Genomic DNA, 19,594 nt, shown 5'->3' with positions numbered 1-19,594 from the left:
CAACTATTAAGTAAACCAACTCGTATAACAAGATCTTCTCAAACCTTAATAGATTTAATACTGACAAATAAACCCGAGAGAATAATTAAAACTTATAATCTAATCACAGGCATGTCTGATCACAATTTAATCCTAGTAGCTAGAAAATTGATAAAAACAAGGTGTAAGAACGAAAATCCAATGAATAGTAAAATGTGTATCGCATTCATTCCAAAGAAAGATTTACAACTGGTTGAAAAAGATTTAAAACAAACAAAGTGGGCAGACATCCTGGAGAAAAAATCTTGTGAACAGGGCTGTCGTGATCTTATGTTTGCTGTAAATAACATCATAAGCAAATATACAAAAAATAAGCAAAGAAAGCGACATGCAAAACGAAATCTGCCATGGTTCAACAAAATTATTTGGGATATGATGAAAAAGCGAGATGTGGCGCTAAAAACATTTATAAAATCAGGACTAACAACGGATCGATTTGCCTTTACAAGTCAAAGAAATAAAGTTACAGCTGAGCTTAGAAAGGCCAAAGCCAGTTTTTTTCTTGAAATCATTAGAAATGCACAAGGTAATAGTAGAATGATATGGAAAACTATTGATAAATTGATTGGAAAAGAAAAGTCAAAATGTGAAAATATTCGTCTCAATATTAATGGAAAAATTATTGATGATTCTTTGGCAATAGCAACGAATTTTAATGAATATTTTTTAAACATTGTCCAAAAACTGTCTCACAATTTTCAAATTGTTCATCCCCCTCTCATAATCAGTGACGAATCTGATTTTAATCTTAGCTCAATAACTAAAACTAAAGTTGAAAAAATAATTACTGACCTAAACAGCAGCAAAGCAAAAGATATTTATGGACTTGATACTTCTTTTCTGAAACAATATAAGGACATCTTCTCTGATCCGTTTACAATAATGATCAATCAATCGATTAGTGAGGGTATTTTTCCAGCAGTCCTAAAACCGGCGATTGTCACTCCTATATTTAAGTCTGGAAGCAAACATGACATGAACAATTATCGTCCAATAAGCATCCTCCCAGTTGCGTCAAAAGTGCTCGAGAAGACGGTGGCGGAGCAACTTACCACCCATTTTGACTCACAAGCTCTTTTAAATCCAATGCAATTTGGTTTCAGACGGAAATACTCGACAGATTCTGCCTGTTGCTACTTCCTGGAAACTATCAGGGCATATGTGGATCAGGGAAGGGTGGTGGGAGCAGTCTTCCTTGATCTGCGTAAAGCTTTTGATACTGTCAATCACCAGATACTCAACAGTAAATTAAATCAATATAGTCTCTCTGAGCACACCCAGAAATGAAAGCTTTAGCATAAGTTCTGCTGGGAAGACTCAATTACTACGTCACTTATTGCCTTCACTTCTATCCAATCATATTCTTATGCTCACTGTATAAAAGCACGGTACTTACACATGTTTGAGTTCGCAGATACTGAAGCGACGATTACCCCCATCCTCCCCACCACCACCAGGATGGTCCCGTCCATACCTCCCAGGGGGGGGTCGGCTACGCCCCTGCCTTCATCTTTAGGCAGGAATTGCAGATCCGATACTCTCGGATTATGCACTACGGACGGGGCCTACGCCAAATGACTTTGTAGTTTATCAGCTTGCTGAGCTGTCAATAAATGTATGGTTTATTGAAATAACTCTCCCGAGTCTTTCTGGTAGAACTGGATAAGATCTTATTTGAGCGACCGACATCAGTGTGTACAAGTGAATAACATCCAATCTGCGTTTAGAGCCACCTCGATGGGAGTGCCGCAAGGGTCTATTTTGGGACCCTTGCTTTTTAGCATCTATATAAATGACCTCCCTAGAGTGTGTTCGGACGTTGACGTAATCATGTACGCTGATGACACGGTGATCTTCACTTCTGGGGAAAACGAGCTGGAGGTTGCTGACAAATTATCAAAAGAGATGCAAAAAGTTGCAGAATGGTTGCAGACGTCCTGTCTGACTTTAAACGTAGATAAAACGGTCTCAATGTTTTTTTCAAATAAACGTAAATTACAACTAACTCAAGAAATTCAAGTTAATGGACAAAAAATTAAAAATGTAAATGAAACAAAATATTTAGGTCTAATACTTGATTCGAACCTTGGTTTTAAAAATCACATAAAAAAACTTGGTAATAGATTGAAATTTAATTTGATGAACTATAAATATATCAGAAATTCATTAACTACGGAAGCCTCAAATATATACCTTAATACTATGATTGTCCCACATCTTCTGTATTGCATGTCTAGTTGGTCTCAGGCGTGTAAAACATCGTTAAAATTACTTGAATCGTTATATAAAAGGGCCATAAAAATTCATGATAAAAAGCCTCGCCAGTACCATCATTGTAAAGTACAAAGTAAATATAATATATTGAGTTTTGAAAACCTCATTAAATATAATCAAATTTCTGCTCTATTTAAAATTATCCATAATATCGCTGCTCCTCCTTTGAGAAAATTTGTCACACTAAATTCGGAGAAAATTTCTAGAGCCACAGGGTCGACAGCCAGAGGAGAGTGCAGCGTTCCAAGACGTAGAACCACATATGGTCAACAATCGTTCTCTTATAAAGCAGTGAGCCTTTGGAACACTCTTCCAAACGAAATTATTTCATGCACAAATTATAGTACTTTTGCACGCCTGACCAAACAATGGTTATTATCAAAGCAAATCTGTACGCACTGAATGACTGTGATGATGTAAATTGTGAGTGAATGAGTGATAGATTTCTTAAGTGCATAGTGTTTTTATGATGTGAGTGAAGTAATGCTTCTATGTATTATTCTGTATATATTTTATGAATTTTTGTAAGTATAATATCAACCTGTCCAGGGACTGCAGGTGGAAATTAGCATTTTTTTGCTATAACCTGGCACATGACATCTCTTCTTTTTTAGACTAATGTTGTTTGTGCATTGTCCCTGATCAAATAAAATAAATTCAAATTCAAATTCAAAATTCAAAAGCAAGTAATTTTGTTTTATTGAATAACACTGTTTGTATTATGTATATTAGATTATGTATTTTAACAAATCAACTTCTGTACATTATGTATTGTAACAAATGCCTGCAGAGGGCGGCAATGGCCTAGTGATTGTTATTGCACTTTACCGCATTATTAAATCAGTCAATCAACGTTTAAGTCAAATGCACACTCAGGGGCCGTTTACACGACAGCGTTTGTGTTTTGGCAGTTCATTTACACAACAGTGTAATGGGGGCCAGTGGCGTACCGCACATCTCTGAGGCCCCCCCGCAAAGAAGGCGACGGGGCCCCTCCCACCAGCAGTGATGCTATGCCTATCAGTGATGCGCGGGTCAATAAACAGCCCGCACCCGACCGACGTTTTAAACTAACCCGCCCGCAACTCGGACCGCAAAAAAAAAGAAAAAGAAAATATTGTACCCGACCCGCTTCCTGACCCGCATTTTTTAAAAGTAGTAAATGCTCTTCGTTGCGTCGTTGGGAATAAGCCTAGGCTATTCTAATTTTGTCAAGAATTATAAAAAATCGTCAATAATCTCATAATTTGTAAATAGTCTAAATGTTTAGTTTTAACAACAATTTTAAAAAGCTGGCTATGTCTATTTTGATGTTTCTGTGCAAGTTCAGCAGACAGTGAGGTTCGGGTTTGTTCCGAGCTCGTGAGCGGAGAGCTGAACCTATTCCGCTCCGCTCACTCATTCCGCAGGGTCGCTCGCTCAACCCAGAATGGCCTGCTGGTTCGAAAATATGTGGAATAAGGGCTACCTCCGACTAATTATTATTATTATTTTTTTTTTTTTCTAGTCGACTAGTAGTTGTTCATTTAAGCCATTCGTGGACAAATCGCCCCTTAATTTATATTAATTTAATTAGCCTACTTAAATAGGCTATAGCCTATGGATAATAAGCGTTATGACCGCACACATAAAGCTTACCACAAAGAACCGGTTAAACTAAGTAATGATTATGAATGTGTCTAAATTAGCAAGGAGACATTTAATTGTTTAGTAATAAACTGGTGTTTTCTGTGTCGCTGCAAAGATGAAGTTGACAATTCGGACTCGCCATGAACGCCAGAGAGAAATGCACATTTCATTTGGATTACATAATCGGAGAGTAGCCTATTTATTTTGGTTTGAATATTTTCGTTTAAAAGTAGAAAATTGATTGATAAAACATTGATCAAAATTAAGATACAATTTATACAAAACGAAAATCTTTTAAAAAGAGTTTTCAATAAAACAAAACGTCGTCAAAATCATGTTTTACCAAAAACAGCGCCGTTGTTAGGAGGGCGCCAGCGCCTCTGCCTCTCAGCAGCTCTGCCTCGCGAGTGGATGATGATAGCCTTGAAGACGCCTAGCAATGATAGCCTATAGGCCTACATTAGTGGTAGTATACCTTTAGTTAAGTTATACCTTAAGAGTCTTCGTAGCGCGCTAATAGACAATATTTTCGGAAAATGCAGCCCAGGTATGATGCGTCATGGAGATTCCAAAGCGCTCTTCTTTGGTCAGAACCATGGAGAGCGATCGCGGATAGGTCCGTCCTATGCACCGAAACTTTTAACAATGCAACAAAATATTTAAAGAGCATCAAGCTATTAAAATCTATATTATGTAGCCTATACGCACGCACAGATAATAACAGCTATATTAGTCAATATTTTTTTTATTAAGTTAAGCAGTGATTGGATAACGTTTTTTTTTATTTATTTAACGTTTTTAATTTAAGGCCCACCCACAATTGGTCTGGCTTATCCAAAACTGAAATCCTGGCGCCGTGCCTGGTTGGTCGTGCCAGTTTTGTGGTTATCAAATGTGTAAATAGCATCGCAAGAAGTACACATGACAAAACCAGCACTTTGGTCATCATCTTTCATTATTTCGGCAAATGTCTCCCACACTCCCACAGCTTCCACTCCCCAGTCTTCACCTTTTCTCTTGCCGCCTCCATCTCTACCTGCAGACTGAGCTCGTGCGTCATCGTACTTCTTGCCAGTTATTCAGCCAATAAAGTGTAGACCTACGTATTTCATTGAAAATAGTGTCTTGTAATATATAAATTACAAAGGTTTAATTGGCATCTTTATTTCAAACGACTCGACCGACCGCGACCCGAATATCATTACAAATATTTTTGGATGACACGTAACCGCGGGTGATCTGGTGTGTGAACGCCTTTTAGAAGGGCCTGGGCGGGGCCCTCCAAAGAGGCGGGGCCCCCACGCACCGCGGGGGCTGCGGGGGTGTCCGGTACGCCACTGATGGGGGCCTGAAAACACACATTTTTGAAAAGGGGTTTCAAAGCGTAAGTTTTTGAAAATGATACCGTCATTGTCTCTGTGTAAAGTACAAAAAAGTGAATCTGTGAAAACGGTGGCGACATGCGCATGTGTATTGTATGTTTAATATAGGCATGCACGTTTGGTGCGAGTACACAGTAAAATAATGCGTATGTGCGCAGACACGTAGACTTTCTTTACTAAGAGACATCACTAACTGTTGGCATATCATGCACAATACAGAGTTTTTAGTTTTCGGATCTGTGTGAACGGGGTTCGTTTTAATAACGTTTTCATCTGTACAAAAAGAAAAAAACATTTCCATTTTTAGTACATCGTTGTTGTGTAAACATACCCTTCAACTTTAATATTGGTATGTAAAATGTCCCTTGAGCACACTTTTTTTTATCAGCAGTTTCTCAGAAGGAGAATGTCCATATGTAATACATTTTTATCGTTTTATATCAAACGATACCAACCTTTTGACTCTCCTTGCTATAGTTTCAGAGTTATGAGTCTTTATTTTTGTGTATGTCACTCATAAAAAAAACAACTCTAAAAATGCCTTCAGGGCTTAAAGGATTAAACTTTTTTTTGTGTGTGTGTGTGTGGAAATTTTAGAGCTTGAGTCACAGATAGTTTGTTGACTGAGCTAATGAGACACTTCACAGATGGCTGATAACAGTGCAACACAAACACAAAGCGCATCAGACTTTATATGCATTCCCAAATGCACGTTATAGAAAACCCAAACAAACATCACATGCAGAGACTGAGTTTGTGTTGAGCAGCATGCACTGTGAATGGAGCCGCTGGAAGAAACACGTAACCTGACACATTTAAGTAAATAAAGTAAGGGAAAATGTAAATTGTAACATTGTCCGTGGACAGTCTGTCTGGACCGTCGTTCAGGTGGTCAGGTACATGCGTGACTCTCAGCGAGAGCAGAGAGTGCTGAGCCCAAACGAGGAGGCGTTCCGCCAGAGCACTGAGATTTCTGGATCTGACACCGCCCTGGCGGTTCCCGTAGGACACCACAGACATATTGTCCGTGTGAACCAGCACATGGGGGCCTCGTAGGTGTGGGAGGAAGTGCTTCAGTGCATTCTCGACCGTTATCATCTCCAGACAGTTTATGTGAAGACGTTTCTCCCGGTCTGACCACTGGCCAAAGACCAGTCTGGGTTGGAGGCATCTGTCGAGATAACCTTCCGGTACGAGACAGCTCCCATTGTCACTCCCGGCTGGTACCACTCGGCCGCTATCCAGGGCTCCAGAGCTGAAACACAGCTCTGAGTCACTCTGATACTGTAGTGGCAAATTCAAAGTTGTTTTTGGTTCAGGTCTCAAAGAAGTTTCTCAGAGTCGAGGTTCCAGGTCAGAAGAATTTACTTTATTGTACAAACAATAAAGGAGAAGCCAGCTGGTCATCTGAAGTTATAATATCCAGCATTCATTTTTTATACCTTTTTCATATCATCAAGTCTCCAATGGTTACCCTCAAACCTATCTCTTCCCCTCTGTCACGCCTGGTGACCTTGGCACTGTTAGACATGTCTTCTCTATTGGTCTAACCTCACATAATGGTGCTTTTGTTTCATACAGTATTTTGACACTTTGGGTTACTTATGCATACTGGTTATTTTCCATTCTCTCATCCTTTTTCAGACCTATTTTTTCATGCTTGTCATTTTCATTACATCATACTTAGACATGAATCAAGGGAAAATTCTCCAACATATCCCCCCTATGGGACTAATCCTAGTCCCACCTTCATTTCTGTCCCAGAATGTATCTACATGAATAAGCCTCTCTCTGTTATCTATCAATCATGGCCAGTATAGACCATCCATCTCTCTTATCAATAGGCCCACTCACGAAGGTACACCCTGGAGGAATAGTGAGACCAAACATCTCACCTTCCTTTTCTATTATCAGTCTTGAAGGGATAGATTACTTCAAACATTTGATTTTTCAGCATAATCAACATATCTCAGTGTTATAGACTTAAAATTAAGGTTGTTTTCAGCATAATCAACATATCTCAGTGTTATAGACTTAAAATTAAGGTTGTTTTCAGCATAATCAACATATCTCAGTGTACAGACTTAAAGTTTGGATTATCCCACGGTGCCAGAGGAACTGCACAGGCGCTTCCGGTGGCCTGGAGTGCTATCTGGGTCGCTCCATCGCTGCCAGAGGTGCCCTGGGCACTATCTGGTGTTGGAGCAGACAGCGGGTTTTTAAACCACCAGTTGAGTCTGCCCTTGCTGATCCGGCAATTGGCCACCGCACTTGTAATTAATTTCTCTTTTTACCCCGTGGAAATATCTCCCAGTAGTCTAATGCATGTACTTCACTTATGATTCATAAAAAAACTTTAGAATATTAAAAGAACTCTGTTATAAGAGTAAAATGATTAGTAAGTGATAAAAATAGTAAAAACATTCTTATCTTTTCCCTCTATATCTGGTTGCATTACCTCGTACCACGGGCAATGACCTGCTTCAAACCTTGTATCGTCCCTCCTCATTCACATATTCATATTTGTGACAGTTAGTGTGATTTATATGTAAAAATATTCTCAGTAGGATTATAAGTGTAAAAAAAAGGAAACACTCAGGAAGGGGTCCTTTATAAAAGTCAAAGAAACAATTCTAATTTTACCCCAAAAATAAAAAACACAGTGTGGCTACCTCCCTCTCTATCAAAAACAGTGTCAAATTGTTAAACCCAATAATAGTAAAGTAAAAAAGAAAAAGAAAAAACAAGAATAACAAAGCACCCTCTTCCTTACTCCTCCACCAGGACTTTTTACAGGAAGTCGTCTAGCTCATCCAGTCCTGGCCCAATTTGGTGCACTCTTGTGTTTGTGCACCTGATATCGACTCCCGATTCATTTTATTTATTTATTTATTTATTTATTTATTTAAGGGACAGTGCATATTAATAAACATTTCTGCCAATATGCCAGAGTTAGCCAGAAGGCTATTTTTCATCTGCAGTCCCCGGACAGATGTCAAGTCACCCTAAAAGAGAGTAAAATTACATATAAAAAAAAATTTGTACAATGCATTTAGTACGAAATCCTATTATGTTAAAAAATACAGTCGAAATAAGTTATAACTGCATAGTTTTGCCAGCAAAATTGTATAATTAACAGTGTCAAAAGCCTTCCTGAGATCCAGGAACACCGCACCAACAGCCCCACCTCGGTCCAACAGAGCTCTGATGTGTTCAGTAAAGAAGCAAGTCGCAGTCTCGGTGGAGTAATTGGCTCTGAAGCCAAACAAAGGGCAAAGGGTGTGGAATTTAGATGGTTAATAATTTGTTTTGCTTTTAGTTTCTCTGCAATCTTAGACACTGTAGGCAATATACTGATGGGTCTGTAGTTTGACATGGAATGAGGATCTCCACTTTTGAAAATTGGAGCAACAACAGCTGGTTTCCACACGCTTGGGAAAATATTTTGTGAAATAGACATGTTGATTATTTTGGTGATGGGGGATATGATTGATATACTTAGTGCGTTCATTATGCGTTCCTATGCATTTTCTTACAACTGTAAGTTCATATGTGCTCAATCGTGAAGCGGACATTTAAGATGCTTTTCAGGTGTCTCACACAAAGCAGTGTGGATCAAAGGAGAAGCCCTTCATCCACTGAGGTCTGCCCAGACCACCGTACCGCTGGAGGTGACAGGGTTGGTCAAGAAGGGTCAGATCATCATCGTGAAGAAGGTGCCAGGGAAGTGGAAGTTTCTCCATGAAGGAATGACACGTCAACTGAACAAGTCACAAAAGGTCCAGATTGACTCTATGAACTTTGCTCACGTCACAGGAGTACAGGAAGAGAACCTGAACGCATTCATCCACCTGCTGGACTCAAGCTATACACCTGGTGAGAACAGGTGTTCTGCAGGTGAACACTGAGCTCACTGAGCTTCTACAGATGCCAACATTGCAAAGACAATATTTGTGCTACATCTTCAAGGATTATAACAAACATCTTACTGTGACCCCGTAAGTGTTCATCAGGATGTGACCCACGGGATCAAGGAGGGAATCTGGAAGACTGAAAATACTGGTTGAGGCCTGGTCTATGAGGTAAAAGGGCCCTGCTGGCTAATTAACATTCGACCTCCCCCATACAGCCTTTCTTCCTCTCACAAACTACTAAGAACAACTCATACAAGAACATGGTTTAATGTGAATGTTTATCATTGACTGTTATGTTGTTGGTGTGATTTGAAATGTCTCAAAGTGAGTGGTACAGATATCTCATATCCAGATAGATAAAATAAAAAGTAATAAGGTTTAGAGAAGTTTAGAGAAAACTGGTTAAGCCATTTGAGGGTGGTCTCCCCCATGTCACCGGGTCAGGAGGATAAAGGAAGGTGTGCTCCCTCTCTCTGGCCTCTTCTTTGCTGGACACGAATGGAATAGGGGCTCTGTCTCTTAACAATGTCTCTCTTTTTTCAACAATGGGACTTTGCGGGGAAATCTTGCTGATAGCTTGGCTTCACATAGGCGTCATCTAATTGTTCCAGTACTCACGGATAACTCTAGATCTTCTTTGATCACCCCTGGAGCTGATCATTGGCTGAGTCTTTGCCATTTTGGCTATTCTTCGATTCATTCGAATGGTAATTTTACGTTATCTTCCTCGTCTTTCTGGTTTTGGTTGCCAATTTAAAGGATTTGATATGATTTTAGCGGAGCAGCCTAGCATTTTCTGCACTTCTTTTTATATGTCCCACTCTCCAATCAACTTTATCAAAGTACACTGTTCTTCTGAACAATGTCTGGAACAGCCCATTTTATTCAGTGAAATGCCCAATAACCCCCATGTACAGTACAGTACTTCCTTCGTCCCTAAATAAGGGACACTTATTGACAATAGCTTTTTTCACAGAATGAATAACCTCACTATTTGAACTCCACACTGCTATTATTTTATAATGTGCCCCTTTCAAAGATTCATTTACACAGAATCAGCAGAATGCATGTCATGACTGTTGGGTCTGTTGTTTTGCTATTACTCTAATACACCTACTAGTAATTGTTTTGCCATGTAGAAATATAATTTATACCGAAGACAGTGATTGATCTGGTTAGTGATGTTGGACTGCTATTATTTTGAACAAAACTGTATATATAAGTTTGTATGTTAGATTACTTTCAGTAGGTAGCTACATGTATATGTAGACTTGTTTAAGTTATACTTCTACTGTTTATGTTTATATTTGTTAAATATGTAGCCGTGGTCCTGCGAGGCATGACATTTCATTCCACTGAATGTCTCTATAGCAGAATGACAATAAAGCTCACTTGACTAAAGGACAGAATGATATAATGCAAGGACCGTAAAAGGTTTAGCCACAAACTCAACACCATCATGCTTGTATTGTGAGACAGCTTTTCACCTCGACAAGAAATATAGTCACGTATTAAAGGTAGGGTAGATAGGAATTGTCTAAAAAATTTGTTTTCTTTTCCAAATTTGTTTAAACTTTATTTATATATCAATACATAATTAAAATGTATGTACTCTGAAAAAGAAAGTATAAAAATCGAGTGTCTGTAGACCTCTCACGAATGTTTTAAAGACAGCTCATTCTGGGCTCCTTCCAAAGCCACGCCCCCAAAACACATGAACGCGCGACTCCGACCGCTGAGCTGGGAGACGCATTATTTACCTGAGACTAGCGGAGAGGAAGGAGCGCAGTGCATGTAGCATCATGTCAGAATCACATGTAATAAAAAAAAATCTAACTTTATCATTATGAATATAAACAAATAAGATGTATTTTAGTACTCACTATCAAGCTAGCATATTGATATTGGTAAAGTTTAAAATATTTTTTTTTTGATTCGCTAACGAGCTAGTTATATCTATACGGCAAAGCTAAAAACAGGTTGCATTGATACACCTTTTTCCATTACCATCAGTTACACTGTGATGAAGGTGAATTTCGTGTAAGATTCATAACATATACGGTGTTCTGCATGTAAGAGTTTCCATGATGAAAGCATTGTTGACTCTGAGGACTACACTCCAGAGACAAGTAGCCTACTGCATCGTCAGCTCGAGGACAGGTCCGGGGTCGAGGGCGAAGCAGAGGGGGTCGTGCAAGAGGCCGTGCAACTAGGGTCCGAGGATATTGACACGCGTTTTATTTCTTTGTTTATCCAAAGACTTTTTGTTCATTACCTTTTCTAGTACTGTCTTCCTTTTTTGCCTTGTTTGCCTTCGCTAACTGCATATGCCGGTAATGTGAATTTTGATTGCTCTTTCTCTGCCATTGTTTTGCTATTCCTAGGTTCCGTGCCTCTTGAATTCCTCAAATCAAACGAATGTGCGCAAGTGGGCAGATCCTGTGTGGCAAAAGGGTGGTTGCCATGGTTGCGAGAGAGTGACAGTCGCCTAAGCCAATCCTTTGTTTTGTCCCGAATGGAAATAATGAGCTGTGTTTAATGCAGATTAAACGGTCTAGATTCACTCGATTTTTATACTCTTTTTTTCAGAGTACTTACATTTTAATTATGTATTGATATATATAGAAAGTTTAAACAAATTTGGAAAAAAGTTTTTAATAAAATTCCTTCCTACCCTACCTTTAATATCAGCACATCCCTAATAACAAGTAATAAAAAATAAAAAAGCCATATGTACAACCACAATGCTGACTGTCACAACTGTCATCTCTTAGTTACTGTATTTCCTATGTTTACACAGTAACTTTGAGCTCTTCATCTGTGCAGTCATGACGGCGTATAACTATGATTGAGTCACTGACAGAACATTGCAGATCATCATGCTGTCACTGACCTTCTCTCACTGAAATCATGAAATACTGTGATACTCACGCTGCTCACTGTCTGTACATCAGTAAATAGGCTTCTGAACTCCTGTGGAGAAACACACACTTTAAAGGAGACATATCATGCTTTTAAATCGTTCCTTTTTACATATAAATCATACATTTGTAGTCTATATAAAGCGGAACTGCAATGCTTGGGTCTGAATTCCTCATTATTATAGCTCCACAGGCCCCTTTTCTACCCCTTTTCTGATGTGCGTCTGAGAGCAACTCGTTTTGGTGCGGTCTCTTTAAATACAATTGAGACACTTCATACCCCGCCCACACTCGGTTCAACTCCACCCCGTTCGGCCATTTTTGTAGTCTGATAGCAGAGATAGGATTATCTAGCGGCACAGAAACTTTTTATTCACACGTTATTAACAAAATGTCAACAACGGAAGACTTGTCCAGCCAGCCTTACATGTTCGAGCCAGAGTCGGAGCCGGAGCGAGATGAAAATGAAGACGACGAACCTGTAGAACAACGTCTTCATATGGATGTATCGCAATGGTGTGTTACTGTATTTACACATGAAACTTTGGTCTTCCGACCTTTTACCACCGTGTCGATTTATTTTGATTAATATGTGCGAGGGAGAGAGAGCAAGACAGCGTCTAGTTTGGAGACGGTGAAGTCTTGTTTACACTTTCGCCTGGCTCCGAGAGAGAGTGTGTGCGCGCGACCGGGTCTCTCTCTCTCTGCTCTTTCTTTCAGTTAAACATGCACAAGCGCGGCAGTTCATCTACATTAGACGGTGTAATGAAGCGTGTGGGTTACTACATCCAACAATCGAACATTTTAACTTACCCTCTCGTAACTTCTGCATCTTTTAGCTCGGACTACAAAATTGCAGCGAGAAATAATAATGGCGGATTGCTCGAAGTGTTGGGCTGGAAGTCAATGTCCTTATTTGGCAGTTCCGTTGCAAATACTGTGACGTGATAGTTAAAAAAACGTCATAGATAACAGAAAAATCTGAACAGGTTGAAAAATAAGACCAAAACAGAATATAAAGATATCAACGAAGCACCTGAAGAGAATAATTTCATCTTTTCTGTACTTCTAAACACTCCAAATATACAACAAAATGCATTTAAGGGCTAAAAAAGTGGATTTAGCATGATATGTCCCCTTTAAGATCCGTTCAGATATGAGCCCACAAAAACATTAATATCTGTCATGAACAAAGACTCTAAAGCTGCTGTGATCAGAAATAAAACTGATACCTGTGTGTGGAGCTCTCGTTTATGAAGACGCCTTTCGAGGAACTCTTTAAGGAAAATTATAACATAAGATGTGAGTAATTATATACTGATTTTCAAAATAAATTACAGAGGAGACGTAACAATCAATTTGCAACAAGAATATTTTCATACTCCTAAGGCGTGTTCAGACTTTTATTTTTAAATAGTGATGAATGTGAAAAATCATAAAAGAATAGTAGAAACTTCAGTTTGTTTTCATGCCAAGAGTTCAAAAGATAACATCCATTAAATGTTTTTAGAAAAAAAGGTCTGGAAATGTTTTAAATATTAAGATAAATAAACATTTTAGGTAAATATTAAGAAAAAATAATAGATTCACCATTTGTAATGTGGCAGCGAACTATAACGCACATACGTGTTCTTTTTATGTTTATTAGAGGTTAAATTCATATAAAAATCTACCAAACTTCCCATAATACTTTTGAAAAGGATGTGTATAGCATCAACTTCATAAATTGTATGAAAATTCTGGAAAAATTTGGTTCAGATCACTTAAAACATATATGGAAATGAAGGAGCCCTTATATGGGCAGAGTCTGGTTGTCACCTAGTGAAAATGTTTGGTACTGCGCCCAAACAAAATCTTACTGAAAGCTCATTTTCTGAGATCAACCTACAATTTGGCTTTGATTTTCTTGCATTTTTAGTGTCCAATATGTTTTGAAAATATATATTTTATATAACATTTTTACATTGTACATTTTCATAAACTCAAACTTCTATAACTTTTTTTCTGTTTCACTCTTAATTTATTTCACTTCTGCCAAATGACTTCTTCAAAATAAGACCAATCTTACATCTATATTTCAAAGCATTCTTGAATTATAACCATTTAAGTTCGGAATGTGCATTTTCATGTTCATGTCTATTCAAAAAAAGGGGGGTGACACTTCAGGGGTTAAGAAATATGACAGACTAATACTTGACTGGATACTTGACAAAACAAAGCTTGTTCATAACTTATATATATATATATATATATATAATTTATAAATACCTCTTTTACACTGTGGTCATCAAATCGACGCCAGATTCCATCTTCACATTTAATGTCTGCATCATAGTGTCCACGATCATATTGGCCATAATGGTTTATAATGGCATAGAGTTCATACGTGTGGAGGGAAACCTGCAATACAACAGGAGAAACTCAGTCAAAAATAATGCAACTGTGTGAATTTTTATGTAATATTACAGCTTTTTTATTGTCTGCTTTGGTCAAAAACCTGTAATGGGTTTAATTATAAAGTCAGACAGTTCTCAGTAACTGCTGAAGAGGATGGATTCACAATCCCTCTCCTTGTATTATATAATCAATTGGAAATCATAGTGTTACGAGGCTATTTCATTTCATTGTGTTTTGTTATCATTTGCGTATTTTTCATTGTTTTCGAATACAGTTCCATTGGTTCTGTTTTACCTGTGTTCTTGTTCATTATTAGTTTCTGAATAATAACCCACATGTTTCTGCTCCAGTTAAGTAGCTTACTCTGGGCATTTCTCAATACCAAGTATGTAAAGTTCTTACTTGCGACATTGGTAGTTTGGATTTGCCAAGTTTGACTTAAGAGAACGAACTCCCAAGGGTGGGAGGACAAAAGTCCAGTAATTTTCCAAATGGTAAAGCAGCGTTCTTGATAACGTCACTGAGCTCGCTCTGTCTACTCAAGTTATATTTTAGGCAACATTAGGGGCTTTCGCACTGGGTAGTTTTAGGGTTCCCCTAGAAATGGCGTGTGCTGGTGTTTCGCGTGCGTTCGGCCAATCAGTGAACACTACCGTCACGGGTAGTTCCTATAGTGCTGGTTCAGTCCCGACTCTGAATTAGGAGTAAATTAGTTCCTCAAAGGAGTTCACACGCCAAAATCTGGGTATTTCCACCAATAGTTCTAGGAACTGTGAAAAGGTTCCTCCGGCTTAATAGCCACAAATGTGGTTTAGGTAACACGTACATTGATTAGGCTATCTTCACTGCATGCATATTTATAACAAAACTAAATATAAAACTCAACCCTGCCTCTTTTCATTTACATTTTAAAAATATGAAACTATTAATGGTTCAGGCAATATACGATCATATATAAATATAAACAAATATTTTATTTTATTACAGTGAAGATTATCAGAGTACATGTACTCTAGTAGACTACAACGGTAAAGTTAAATAGCCTAATTGTATACAGTTATAAAACTTCACTTTGTCCTCAGCCAAGACGATTTGCAACAAATGATAGATTCATGATACCAAAGATCGCCCGTTAGATATACACAAGACAAATTATATTCATAGATGCCACCTACGTCACTACATAAAGAACGCCGCCATATTTACGACCGACTCGCCCGGTATGGCCGCCCAAACTGCCCATTTGAATGGGAGAGAGAGACAGAGATACCTGGAGAAAATTTCAATTTTAGGCTCCGATCATTATTTGTTACCCCCAGTTTTCTTTAGTCCATTATCTGCCCCAGGCTTGCCCCAATTGGCCTTTCATGATATAGAAATACTTAAGTCATAGAGCTTCATGGCGCGTGTTCATGAGAGTCGAGGCGATGTCATGAATGAATCTATCTGATCCGAACAGCAGCACTGGCAGAGTCCAGAGAGACACCAGCATCAGCACAGCCAGAGACATCAGCCGAAGATCATAAAAGACTGCCATATCTGTCCGAAAGAACAGATGTTCAATTATAGAGAAGGTTTAATACACACAAATATCGAAATGAAAGAATCTTTCGAGTCAAATCTTTTTAAATGATTCGGCTGCGATTAAAAGCTATCAAGAGGTCATCAGTGATTATAATATATATTTGCGTGACAGCCCCCAGTAGGCTTTTGTTACTCATTCACTTTCATTACATCCTCAAGAAGAGTCTCCATTAGGCTACATATTCAAAAATGTCCCTTTGTCTTCCGCGGAAAGTAAACTTAAGGATCTGCACATGAAGGTGAGTAAATGACGGCAGAATTATCATTTTTGGAAGAACTAGTCCTTTAATATGCATTTCAAGGCTGAGATTATGCATCGTCTGCAGAGCTAACGTTACTTACACAAAATAACATCTAAAGCGCATGTGACGAAGACAATATCTTTATGAACTTCAGAAAAATATTTATTAGATTTAGGTAGGTATTAACTAACAGACAGACAGACAGTTACGTATATTCAAAACAACCCCAAATCTTACTAACTTACCATGATAAAGTGCATTTAAACAGATCCAACAAAGACAAAAGACAAAACATTATCTGTCGATATCTGTCTGTATAATGTTGGCCATTGAGAGTGTAATGGAAATAAAATTAACCACAAACCAACATGAGACTTCAAGTCTTTTAAATAAATGATTCTCTCTTCTCTCTTCTTTTGGTATAGAATAAAATACCAGTTCAGGGTTCCTCTTTCGGCTGTTGTTGCAGCCAACTGCACAACATATTGCAGGCATTACTGAGACCGCCGCGGTCGCAAAGCTACAGTGACGTCAGGTGAATCAAATGAATATCTCATGTTTAGCCACTACAGAGACATCAGAGCTAGCGACGATCTTCAGAAGGACTAGCCGAGGAAAGGCTGTTCCAGGCGGGGTACATGAGCGCTGAGCGCCCAGGAATCGCCTGGATCTCACAACTCCGAAAAAGGCAGATCAAATTTTCAAATAGGTGCTATCTTTATAATGCACCACAGATTTAAGATTTAAACAACTACATTATCGCCTGAAAGATTTCTTGACACAGTAGTAGTACCTTAATATGAGGACGAATGATCACTTGCAGTTGATTTTTTCTGTAGCCATCTGAGGTGCTCTCAAACCTCCTTAACTGAATAATCAGTATTCCTGGAAACCTGATCATCTCACTTTTCTGTTGGGAAAACAATTTAGATCATAATTCACTGAAAGAGTTTAATAAGAATAAGTTAAGTTGTGCTTTCTTTCTTCAAAATATTTATGAAGAAAATACAGCATTAAACAATTTAATGCAAATATTATTACTAACTAGTCTAATACCAAACCAAAGCATGTCACAACTACATGGTCCTGTCTACCAGAGAGCTTTGTAAGAAATCAAAGAGAAAAATACGTTTTTGACTCAGTTTTTATAACTTTTCAGTATTTCAGCTTAGAAAATACTATATATATAAAAAAAATTGTAAACTGATTTACTTAAATGTGGATCAAATTCACACTATATTTCACAATTTATCTCACATTATAACAGATATTACATGTAGGAAATATACTTGCCTTTACCCAGTCTGTCGTGTTTTTACAATCAAAACAATACAGCGGATACTCTCCACACATTTGATCAAGAAACTCCTTTAAAGCCTTTTCCTACATTGGAAGAAATATAAAAAAAATAAGATAAAGCACAGTTACACTGTTCATTAAATTAATGTGATGTGCTTGTACATGAATGTGCATTTAAAATATAGACATATTCAACAGAGTCCCACTGAAGCCGTGTTTCAATAGAACTCTATAGTAGATCCCGATACCTTTGATTAGCAATGGAGCAAAGATTCATGTTGATTGGATGAGAAGCTCTAAATATGTTTTCCCTGACTTTTACAATGAATAAACAAAATGGAAATTGACATTATATGTATTTCTGTTTTGCATTGCAATGGATATGATTATCTTGACACGTTTAGTCTTAGCGGAATAGATCTGCTGTTGGTTATTGGTGCTGCTGAGCAAGTAATGAGCAAGGACAAGTAGCTGTGAGCAAATAAGACATGCTGCTGTTATATACATGAATTATACGATACATACATGAATTACCAGCAGCAAATCTACACAGGTGGTGCTGGGGAAGATGTAATGTGTCTGAAAGCAAGTATTTGAATTTGAAAGGAATACACCAGGAACCAAAATTCTACAGAGAATGGTGTGATTGCAAGCAGACTGAGTTAAGGGCCTATTAGCCTGCATTATCCAGAGTTTCATGACAGAACTTTGTATTTTGAAGACTCAAATCTCATCATTTAATATTGTTTATTATTATTACTTTTGATCAATATTCATAATCAGTAGTATTATGTATCTGTTTTATGTTTTATATACATTCATAATCATTTGTAATCAATGTATTTTGTGAAGATGTGGGAGAGAGAGACTTTGGGAGACTCTGAGACTTTGTGTGCTGGAGAGACTGAAATGTATATGCAGTGTTTTCACCCAACAGGTTCTATGGTGTTTGCAAATGGTGCCTGACTGTCGTACAGCAAGTTAAAGGTACAATATGTTCCCTCCGCCACGCCTTCCCCTGCCTGGGAGCGACTTGCTTCATCGCAGAAGCTAACTTTGTTGTGTGCCGGCGTCCCTTTGTAGCTTCCTTGTATGCCGTCACGTTATGTCATGACGCAGCACCAATAAGGATTGGATTAGTTTCATTCATACTTCAGATGCGTTACGCTAAGGGCGTTCCCCAAAGTGTTGCAGTCGTAACCCGAGACGTTTCATGGCCTCATTTCAGTGACTTTTTTCCACCAACCATACATAAACATAATTTTGTCAAAACTACATACTTTTACATACATGCTGCTGATATATTATTGTAGCAGAGTTTGTGCTGAATACAGCGTAATCAGACTTTAGCCATGTAAGTGTTACAAGTAACAGAAATAAGCACAAATGTCAGAGCACTTCCAGGGCCCAGAAAACACCTCAGAGGGTTAAAGAGTGCTGTTTGGATAAGAAAAAGCTTTTGGTCATTTACTGGACATTACAAAGTGTTCAAATTAAATGTTATTTTTATATGTTGTTGAATTAAAGGTTCACTTTACCAAACTTTTAGGTGCTTTCTGCTTAGACATGCTATTGAGAGCAAATGAGACAATATTTAGAATATGAATCTAACTTTCACTATTAACCTCATCATGGGAATGACGAATCTCTCAGTCAAAAGTATAAACCACTGACAGTAAGCATTAGTTAATCAGATATATTTGATCAGACATATTCAGAAGAGCAAAGATCTGCTCACCACTTCCGGATAGTTCTGAAGAGACACTGGCAATGAGAGAAAATCCTCCAAGGTTTCTTGTGGTTTGTGTCTGTATGACCTGCATGTTCTTGTCGTCTTCATAGTGACCTTAAAAATCTACACAGATGTGAAGAAAACAGACTTTAGTGATGATCCACAGATATACGTGCGCTTT

At 38.1% G+C, this 19,594-nt stretch overlaps 1 protein-coding gene across 4 annotated transcripts in view; it reads right to left on the bottom strand.

The window, feature by feature from the left end:
* Window positions 1-6,671: 6,671 nt before the first annotated feature.
* Window positions 6,672-19,594, bottom strand: part of LOC311071306 (ubiquitin carboxyl-terminal hydrolase 12-B-like) — a 46,685-nt gene continuing 33,762 nt past the window's right edge. For all 4 annotated transcript variants that reach the window (XM_084095658.1, XM_084095657.1, XM_084095659.1 and 1 more), the window contains exons 5-11: window positions 19,420-19,536; window positions 17,676-17,765; window positions 17,176-17,292; window positions 14,428-14,559; window positions 13,392-13,435; window positions 12,170-12,211; window positions 6,672-8,329 (exon numbers count right to left, since the gene is read on the bottom strand). In XM_084095658.1, coding sequence (XP_083951784.1) covers window positions 12,175-12,211; window positions 13,392-13,435; window positions 14,428-14,559; window positions 17,176-17,292; window positions 17,676-17,765; window positions 19,420-19,536 — 537 coding nt within the window. In that variant the 3' untranslated portion in view covers window positions 6,672-8,329; window positions 12,170-12,174. The remainder of the gene's footprint in view (window positions 8,330-12,169; window positions 12,212-13,391; window positions 13,436-14,427; window positions 14,560-17,175; window positions 17,293-17,675; window positions 17,766-19,419; window positions 19,537-19,594) is intronic.

This window comes from Abramis brama (assembly GCF_963993115.1).
Source record: "Abramis brama genome assembly, chromosome: 20".
NCBI lineage: Eukaryota > Metazoa > Chordata > Actinopteri > Cypriniformes > Leuciscidae > Abramis > Abramis brama.
This window is presented reverse-complemented; position numbering and strand designations above follow the sequence as displayed.